Genomic DNA, 10,440 nt, shown 5'->3' with positions numbered 1-10,440 from the left:
GCACGAATATGGATTGGAAAGCAAACATAGTTTTGCATGCCTGCATGTATTACTCATTATATCAATAGGGAATGTTTGACGAGTGTGTATGACAGTTGAGAGGACTAGAACCTAACGCCAATTTCCTACGTAAAATTATATTTAATATTTTTTACCGAGGAAAAAGTGGGGAAGCATGAACCAGAGACCCCAATGGCTCCGCGGTCCATGATATATATTTTTCCGTAATTGTGTAAGAAACAGTGCAATTATTTATAATTATTAATAATATACATGGAAAAAATTTAACAGCAGCTTTGTGTTTGCCAAATTGTTTTTGCATGGAACTTGCCACAAACTGCATTGCTCGCCACTAATCAATGACAATTTTCCATGTATATTTGTATTATTTCGTTGATAATTTATATTTAGAAACATAATTATTATGCTTAGCCTAAAACAATAAGAAGAAAATAAATAAAAATTAAATTCATTTACTTCTTCTTCTCGTTTGTTTTTTTAACTAAATAAAGATGGTTTTCAGTGAATCATGCATGGATTTCCCTTTATTTAAAATTAAATTTAAAACTAGAGAATTGGCCAAAATCCTCGTTTTAGCACACCCGACTTGGTGTGCTAGAATAATGTACCAGATCTACCTACACAGACAATATTTAAAATAAATTCCAGGATATGCAATGGAGCAAAGGGTTTCATTCGTTTCATTGCACCAATAACTCCCCCCCCCCCCCCTCCCACTTTCTTCTTCAAAAATTTTAATGAGAGGATTTTCATCGAGTTTTCCTTTAATTACTTCTGAACACGTTTGTCCAAATATTCGGCAAATCAATTATATGTATTGAAAATAGAAGTTATCCTAGATAGAACCCTGAGGCACTCGACATTCATGCATGTGATATATTTTAAGGCTGGGTAATTTCCCGCCGAGTCAAAAATTCCAAATTGTTCATTGATTTTATGTAAAAAGATGCAACAGTCAATTATAGACATACGCGTCAAACGGGACAAAATCGTCAGGATGGCTACGTCACTCATGACACATTTGGGTGAGAGCGGCCTGGTACTCGTTAATCACCGGCAGTCGGCGATGTTTGGTGGCCTTTGGCGACGAAACGTTGTATAAACTAGGGAGCTTTAGCAGTGACTACGAGTACGAAATTTATCATTCTCGCGCGTCGTGTGCTTACACTGTTATTTTCAAGGTGTTATTTTAATACCCTATGAAAGGTTTTTAAAGGTATTAAAAATTTTGAACTATTTTAACCCCAATATTGGGATTAAAAAACACCTTATTGGGATTAAATTAGCACTATATTGGAGGAGATTAAAACTTACGCCATAATGCAAAACTCGTTGTCGTCGAGCTTTTGAGTTTTTTCATAAATTTTGTACTCGAAAGTCCAACGACTACGAGTTTTGACTGATGGCGTAAGCAAACAACGCGCGAGAATGACGAATCTCGTACTCGTAATCGTACTCGTAGTCACTGCTAAAGCTCACCAATAACAAAGCCATGGTCAACTGTCAGTGAACTAAGGGAACTCTGTCTTTAGAGTTCAGTGGACGAAAACCAATTTGAAACTTTGATAATATAGAGTTTTCAAACAAGTGCTGGGAAGGAGTTGGGATTTTTGTGACGTAACTTAACCAGTTTTCCAAAGAATGATTTTGTTTTTGACTGACAGGCAATCTGAACAAAGTATCTTTATTAACGACGACGTTTTTGAAGTTTTTCTTCTGATAATTACATAAATGCATAGATTAGTTTGAATAAAAGCCTTAGATGGGTGATCTCTTTATAGTTAGACTTGAAAGGGCTTTCACATGCACTAAAACAAACGCTTTATAATACTATCACGCACGTGTTTTGCTGCCAGCGTGTAAGATTCTTATAATTATAAAACTTCGCTTGTTAACAATAGTGTAAAACTCTTAGTTTCAAATATATACGTGGCCACATGCAGCTATGTCATATTTGACAATAGAAACCTTTGATCACAATATTTGCTTCAAAGACTTTCACATATAGAATCTTTATCAGTGAGAGGATCTGACAACCAACCCTCGCATCACTTTAAAATAATGTCAACAGATAGCTACCGTTCCGCCGGATCTAGTTGCGAATCTATGGCTATATTTTAGGTAGCTATAACTATGGCTATATTTTAGGTAGCTATAAGTTGTACTAGTTAACTACAAAATACTCGATTCTGTTGCCTACTTTTCTTTGTTATTAGTCACTCGATTTTAATTCCATAACATCGATCACGTAATCTTCATCTCCAAACCAAACTTACTCAGTTTCCGTTCTAAATCTCATCGGGTCGCTAATAAAGTTTAATCTCCACTTTGTCAATATCGTCGACATTGACAACGATATATAAAATAGTCCAGATTTTCTTCGATTTCATGTTTTCGTCTATATTCTGCTATTAAATGTGTTTTTGGGTAACAGCCTTATGGAAAATCAAGCCTGTCGTCTCTAGCAAGTAGCTAGATTGTTTTAAAAGCCTTTGTTTAAAGACGGTTCACTTGTAAAACAAAACAGATTTTTGCAAACATTTTATGCATGCTGCATAATTTTGTGTTGGGAAAACACCGGCCTTAAGCTGGTTCTGAACTGTTGAGAGAATCAGTGCCAATCGCTGTTTTCTGCAAGCTTGTGATAAAAAATCGAGAACAGGGATTATGGTATTGATTATTATTTTGATGATTAAGGGTACTCAGATGGAAAATTTATTCAAGTTGGTATAAATACGAACAGAAATATTTGTTTAAAATATAAGTCGCAAAGAACATTTTGATATGATTTCCGTTGTCAAATAAAAGATGAAGGATTCTTTATCCGCTCACTTGTTAGAAAGAAAAGATCTCAATATTATAGTATACTTGCATGACTTCATAAACAATCTTTCAAACGTTTAGCGAATAAAATGCCACAACGTGTTTTAATCACTCTGATTCATCAATACAAGCACAGCGCTGGTCATTAGGAATACAGTTTACTTCTGACACTTGTCCAGGGCTGATCAAAAGATATAACGTAAGGAGAATATGATTATGTCTCGTTCACTGATCTGTGCTGTTATATTTGTTTGTTTTTCGACTGCATACGGGCATACCCAGCATGATCCACCAGTTCCAGCACCGGTTGATATGTTATCAGGTCATCAACACTTCAGCGACAGCGGAGACCACGATGCGTCCTTCGACCATGATATGTTCCTTGGAAGAGACGAAGCTAAAAAGTTTGAAAATGTTGATCCTAAAATTGCGAAGATCAAATTGAGGTAAAATCAATATGAAATACAATGGTGGTAGAGTAATATGCTGCTCACAGTAGAGAATTTCACTGTATTTGAGCTTATTTGCCTACTGTGTAATTATAGTCAGCGAGTATACAAGGGGACAACCTTATTAATAAAATGTATTTGACAATTTAAACTGTTGAGCGAAGGTCCAACAGGTCTAGAAGACATTAAAAATTGATAGATCTTATTCAGTGCTGTAAGCTTGTCCAAACTCGAGATTTTGTTCGATAAATATAATCGGTGCTTGGAAATTAAATCGGCCGGACAAACGAGCAGTAATTTACAAACAGCATTTTAATGAGAATCCTAATATGGAATATTCAGGGGGGTAAGACTTCTTCGTCAACTTACAGTCAACTGTGCGTGCGGATGGCATAAAAATCGTAAACTTTTTTTGATATAAGATCTATATAGAGGGGGAGTTCGAGCACAATTCATGCTGGAATAATTCTGAATTATACTTATGTGGTTATTCTGTTAGTATGAAAAACCTATTTAAATTCTCTATTTTCACCATTTCTCACGTCTACTCTTAATATTTGCTTATGCAAGTTCTCGTTGTCAGTTTCTAAACCCCCTGCTTGTGGTGGAAAAAGTTCATCCTCGAAAGATATTAACTTTGTTCTTATAAACGACAAAATTGTTTAACTCCATACCATTCCTGGCTTATGGCAGCATATCGAAATTCTAATGCTATGTACTGTCATCAACTTTGAACAGATAGATCTTTAGCCGAGTATTCAATTACTTTTGCTTAATATGTGTATTATATTGTGTTATTACGTATTTGCCCCTGAATTACAATTATGACAAGTCTTTCAGAAGAAGTTAAAATTAAAATTCCTAGAGAAAAAAATTTTTGTACTTTAAAGAACAAGGGGATCTTCTTGGAAATTTCCTTAGACCTTAGACCCTAACTGCATACAATAGACTATATGATTATACAGTCACACGGTATTTAGAAAAATTTTTTTGCGAATGTTTATCGCATTCATGAATGCAACTGATTTGGGTGTCATTGGCATGTTTTGTGCGGAAAATGGCGCAAAAAACACATTAGGAATCTAATTATCGTCATTAGACAATGTTAATTGGCCTACTAAAAGGAGGACATCGTCGCTGATTTAAGATTCAAATATTTTAAATACATGATACAATGCCAGAAAAATAATTATTTCTCTTTCCTTTGAAACAATTATAGACAATCTCTAATCTGTAAATCAGCTTGTTGGTACACCACGTTGGTATTTAATACTTCAAATCTTTCGGTCCGTTAACCCAGGCCTTACTCAGTGCATAGTTATTATCAGTGCAATAGAAGGCCCAGGTTAACGGACCGAAAGCTTTGCAGTATTAAACACCTACGTGGTGTCATCTACAAGCTAATTTACCTATCGATCTCACCATGCAAACATACAAGAATGTTAATATCTAATCTGCAGTAATTTATTCCAAATATATGTTAATGGGTGTCTTACAAGCGTCCTCGGCAACCAGGACGAAATTTATAAAAGTTATCTTAAACCATTTAAAAACTGCCTTGGGTAGTAATTTAGTAATGACGTTCATGTATCTTTCAAAATTTCTTCCTCAGGGAAATTGCTAAGAAAATAGACGTCAATCAGGATGGTAAAATTAATGCGCAAGAAATGGAAAATTGGATTGGAGGAAACATGAAAAGATATACCCTGAAGAATACCAACGATCGTTTGAAGAAATGGGACACAAACAAAGACGAGCATGTGTCGTGGAGTGAATACATTTCTATGTTTTCTGGAAGTAATATTCCAAAGAAAGAACGCTTGAAATCCGACGAACGTCGCTTTGACGTATGTTTATATTATTGTTTTTATAAGTTGCTCAATATGAATAAATTATGGAAAGCTTTTTTTTCTCTAAATTGTCCTTCATCCTAGTTCATTGCACAGTCCTTGTTTTAATTGTGATTATGGAAAAGTTTGATACTTCGAGCCTTTGTGTTCTGGACAAATTACATTTCCTAAAAATGCAAATTTTATCTGAAAAATATATTTCTTGAAACTACTAGAGAACAGTTTTCTTGCCACTGGTAAACCGTGGTGACTTTCGGGTAGTGTCGCAGCTCCTCGCAAGAATGATTTTTTTCGGCTGAACCTTAAAATACATTTCTTTTTTAACAAATAGCATAGCGCTAGCTTCGTTCTTTAGAAAGCATAGAAAAGCATTATCCAATTGGACGAAAGCTTCTGAGTACTGCGACATGTCTTTGACTTTCCACAACACAAGAGTTAAAATTATTCACTAAGGCTGTGCGGTGAACCAAAATGTCGGATCCCAGCACTGTCAAACGGAAAAAAATTATCATGTTTTTCCATAATTTATTCCTATCTAATCACCTTAACAAAAATCAAACATTTAATGCACAAGAGTGGTGCGGTTATGCATGCAAACAAGAAGATAACACTTTAACGATAAGACATTTTAAATAAAATAACCCAACGACCGCAGTGCATTCATTTTGGAAAAACCGAAAAGGTTATAACTTTAAAGGTAAAACTTAAGTCGTTCAAATTTGTATGGGGTTCCCCTCTTCTCTTCTTAACGTGAAACACGATTGTTTTATTTTGTTTAGAAAGCCGATATGAACGGTGATGGTCTTTTAAGCAGAGAAGAGTTGACATTTTTCTTGCATCCTGAAGAAAGTTCACTGATGACCGACGTAATAGCTGAGGTAAATACAGATTCTTCATGAATATCGGCCAATGAATACCTTTTTTAGCAAATGTAGGAGTTTCCAATCCACAATTACGAAAGATGACTGGTGTAAAAAGTACCAAGGAAATCCCATATCCTAAAATTAAAAAGTAGCAATAAAGTCTCCTGAGTACGTGGTCTTAACGCAAAAGAGAAACTAACAACCATTTCTATTTCATCTTCAAAGAAATTTTATTTACTTCATAAACAATGCCGGGGAGCAGGCATTCTTGAAATGCGCCATTTTCTTCCCCCCCTCTCTAAATGCGCCATTTTCTCCCTGCAATTGTGGAATGTCGTTTTTAATTTTGTCCTGCATGTCTTTGTGAAAAAAATTTCAATTAAGTTTTAGCCGTTTTTATAAAGATACACTGTCAGTATTGAGCTAGCAATAAATCGTAATGCCTGGTTAATGTGTCAATGAATAGTTAAATAATTTCGTGCTTTGGAATGAATAAGGACTATTTTATTTCATTGTTTCAAAGGAAAACCTGGAATCTTTGGACTCGAACAAAGATGGTGTACTCTCGCTTAAAGAATTCGCAGGTAATAGTATCTTTTATAACTCATGCAGTACGTACAACAGGGTACCAGTTATTAAACGTTAAATGTTAATCCTTTTCGAATGATGGGATTTACGGCAAACAACAAGGAAATCAGTTAAACATTAAGGCCTTCTCAATCAAACAATAGACAATGACTTTAAAACTTTCTGGGAGTGCCGGGTATAGTGCCTACCAAAGTATTTGAGTGGCATAATGACCAAAAATCCAAAACAACCGCGGTATAGTATATATAGTAGACGACGGAGGAAATAATAATAATCGCGTTCTAAATCTGCAGTAGTTGTGGTATGAAAAATTACTTCCTAATAGCGCATTAGTTCTTAGCATAATATAACAACCATAATTATATATCCTGTGTATTGTCGTTCTGGATTGGTCAGAAAGAGTCGGTTAATTCTCAATATACGTAATTTCAGCTACTGCATGACGTGCTCAGCGTCCAATAATTATTTTTTGGGATCGATCTTGCATCGAAGAAAACAATCATTGGACTCTCGTGCCCATACCTTGGCGCGCCAGCAACTTGAACCCAAAAGAACGGGAAAATAAAGTTAACGTTGATAAAATATGATAAGCATTAATAGACGTTATATACGTAAGCATTAGTCGTTTTATACGTACTACGTTTTTGATATCTTTAAAAGTATAATAAAACAATTATCGGATTCGGCTTTTGAATGATATTATACACTTAATTAATGTATGTTCCTGAGGGAAATAGTGAGTTTTGTTTTGCTAAGAGTCTGAATGTTGAGACATTGAGACTCGAGGGAAAACAAGACTCACTATTTCGTGAGGTATATAGTGCATATTAAGTGTTTTGTTATATAGGAACGAAAATTATACATGTTACACAACAATTTTATTTAAAAAAGAAACCCACTTTACTTTGTTATGACAAGAACCGGGCAACAATTTTTCACTTCTTTCCCTGGCGGAAAACATTGCATTTGTTTACAGTCATGTGACTACGAATGAACCAATCACATTTAAAATACACAGACCCTATTAAACAAAACGAATTAATCAGACCTCGGTCAACGTTATCCACCTCAGATTTGCTTCGGCAGATAACAATAACCTCGGTCTGAATAATTTTTGATATCATGCTCAACCTCGTCCATTAATTGTTTAGTAATTTACTACTTGTATGTTCTTCAGGTGATACTCATGGAAAATTAAGTGAATCTCTTGTCAATGGAGTGGCAAGTCACTTTAGCCAATTGGACCTCAATAAAGACGGGAAGTTGAACAAGGTCAGCATAAAAGCTTTTTTGATACACCAATTTTTAGTTCTTTGGGGTACTTTTGTCTCTATTGACGTCCTGCTTGCATTGTTTCTTCACAATAGAATATCTGTGATTTCGTAAAACGAATGTTTTCTTGCAATTCCCTTCGGGGGCTATAAGGACGCTCGAATAAACAAGCATAGCTAGTCATTTCCGTAAATCCTGATAAAGTGATCCGGGGACTTATTCTACGACGAGGGATTAATGAACAAGTTTTAGTGGCCGTTGTAGCCTTCCACACGCGGAACAAACAATCTTGCATGTTCAAAATGAAACGTCATGGTAGTCAACATTGACATTTAAAATTCAAAATTTTATTTTACCTCCTTTAACAGGAAGAATTAGTTCCTTGGGTCGTTCCGAATGAGTCAAACACGATTAGCAACGAAGCAATGCATCTTCTCAGTCAGGCTGATGGAAATATGGTGAGATGAGTTATTTCAGTTATTTCTTTATAACCAGGGCCTTTGCACGCGTTAGCTTGCAAGCAGGTTACACACATTTTACTACATATTATTTAAAGAAACATCATGATTGATATGAAACAACAAATGCCGTCATCAGTGGCGTAACTAGAACGATAATTGGGGGGGTGAATATTCATATATCCAGTTCTGCCCTACGGATTTCTTTTGTAATTGCAATAGCTTACAATAGAAATCCGTCGGGCAGAACTGAATATATGAATATTCACCCCCCCCCCCCAATTATCGTTCTAGTTCCGCCCCTGGCCGTCATACGATTTTATGAAACAGATTCCTTTGACGGCAAAAGTAAATTATTTCGACTTTCGTTTTGAAGGAATATTTTGCATGCGAACTTCCACTCGTCGTAACGGCGAACTGGCAAGATCGCTGCGAGGGTTTACATAAAAATGCTTAATTACAAGCAAGACTCTCAGCGAGCTTGCGACTGTGTGTTTTTGATGATTGGAAAAGGCCTTTAATGGGAATAATAACTAACGATTTTTCTGTAATTATTAAATAAGGATCACGTGTTATCGTATGATGAAATGGTGGATAAATTTGAAGCATTCGTTGGAAGTAAGGCTACGCATTATGGAGATCTTCTGAAACCGAATCCGGATTTATAAAATTAGAGAAAAGAGAATGCAATAAGAACAAACCTCGGAAGATATCAAACAATGCAGGTATTGCATTAAATTGCGAAGAATACGTTTTTATTTATTGGATTATTTGATCGCGACCAGTATATCCTGTAATTATACGATTTACCATTTAGATAATATTATTTGGATTTTTATATACTACAATCGGCGTAGATTAATTTAATATTCGCAAAAAGTCACTCTAAAAGTCCGGTCACATGATCCAATTTTGTCGGATCCAATTCCCTTCACTGAACTGTATAACATGGAAGGTTACCTCCAGTATCTATAAGTGAAGCCAAAAATGGCGGCTTATAAAGCTTTCTTGGGCGTCATTCTCAGTCTCCCAAACGCGTTTTTTTCGCGCGGTCAACTAAGGCGCGGGAAATTTAAAATGCAAAGGCCTGCTACTTTCTTCAATCTTTTCTACGTACTGTTCCCAAGCAAAAATATATTAGGCGTTAGTGTAAAAAGCTGATAGGAAATTCAAAATGTGAAACAACTGCAAGTTGATAAAAATGCCACGTTATTGCGTGGTACCCCGCTGTAAAAGCAACGACCGAAAAAAGGAAAATAGGCCTGTAGTGTAAATAAATTTAAATTATAACATAATCATGTAAATAAACTAAATATTTGAATAAGAATGACATCCTTGATAATAAAAATTTTCAGCATTATTTATAAATTGTAAAGATTTATGCAAAAATCGTTAATACAATATTTTAAATATTCATAATCGAACAGTCGAACATGTTGAGTCGTTGACTTGAAATAAAATATTCATATATAATATATTAAATGAACATATACTTGCCTTTTGCAAAATGTAATTAGCAGATTTATAAGCAAAAAACGAAGTTGAAATCGTATTCCTTCTTGTTTTTAATTAAATCAATGAAAACGACACGCCTCGCCGTTTGCAATGTAATAATGATAAAGTTTGACGATTGACCGCGCGTTTGGGAAACTGAGAATGACGCCCAAGAAGGCTTCATGACCGCCATTTTTGGCTTCACTTTTGGATTGCGTAATTCCTTTAAGTTAGCCTTCCATGTTATACAGTTCAGTGATTCCCTTCTGACGTATGAAATATGGTCGGTTATTGATGAAACAATAATGCATTGGCTTCAGTAGTGGATTTGCTTCTATACTCTCTCCCTATATATATAAATATATATATATATATATATATATATATATATATATATATATATATATATATATATATATATATATATATATATATAATCATGACAGGTCAACTCAGGTCATGCGGTAGAAATCGAACCTATACGCTTCTACGATTCCTTGTTATTGAAGCCTTGTAGATCATGTTCGGAATACTGAATATAGGATACTAGGTCACCCCACTTTGCAGAGATTCCACATGAGTGTGCACAATTATTACACATGAGTGTGCACAACAGAAAAAC

At 35.1% G+C, this 10,440-nt stretch overlaps 1 protein-coding gene across 1 annotated transcript; it reads left to right on the top strand.

Annotated features, from left to right (window-relative positions):
- Positions 1-2,820: 2,820 nt before the first annotated feature.
- LOC114519801 (calumenin-A-like) lies at positions 2,821-9,234 on the top strand. The gene is made up of 7 exons (XM_028539977.1): positions 2,821-3,290; positions 4,906-5,140; positions 5,923-6,021; positions 6,530-6,590; positions 7,772-7,866; positions 8,235-8,324; positions 8,888-9,234. Exons 1-7 carry the CDS (start codon positions 3,055-3,057, stop codon positions 8,990-8,992), a joined length of 921 nt encoding a protein of 306 aa, XP_028395778.1. The 5' UTR covers positions 2,821-3,054; the 3' UTR covers positions 8,993-9,234.
- Positions 9,235-10,440: the final 1,206 nt, after the last annotated feature.

This window comes from Dendronephthya gigantea, unplaced genomic scaffold, assembly GCF_004324835.1.
Source record: "Dendronephthya gigantea isolate DGI-Jeju-01 unplaced genomic scaffold, DenGig_1.0 000014F, whole genome shotgun sequence".
NCBI lineage: Eukaryota > Metazoa > Cnidaria > Anthozoa > Malacalcyonacea > Nephtheidae > Dendronephthya > Dendronephthya gigantea.
Note: the sequence above shows the minus strand (reverse complement) of the source record. Positions and strands in the feature narration are given on the sequence as shown.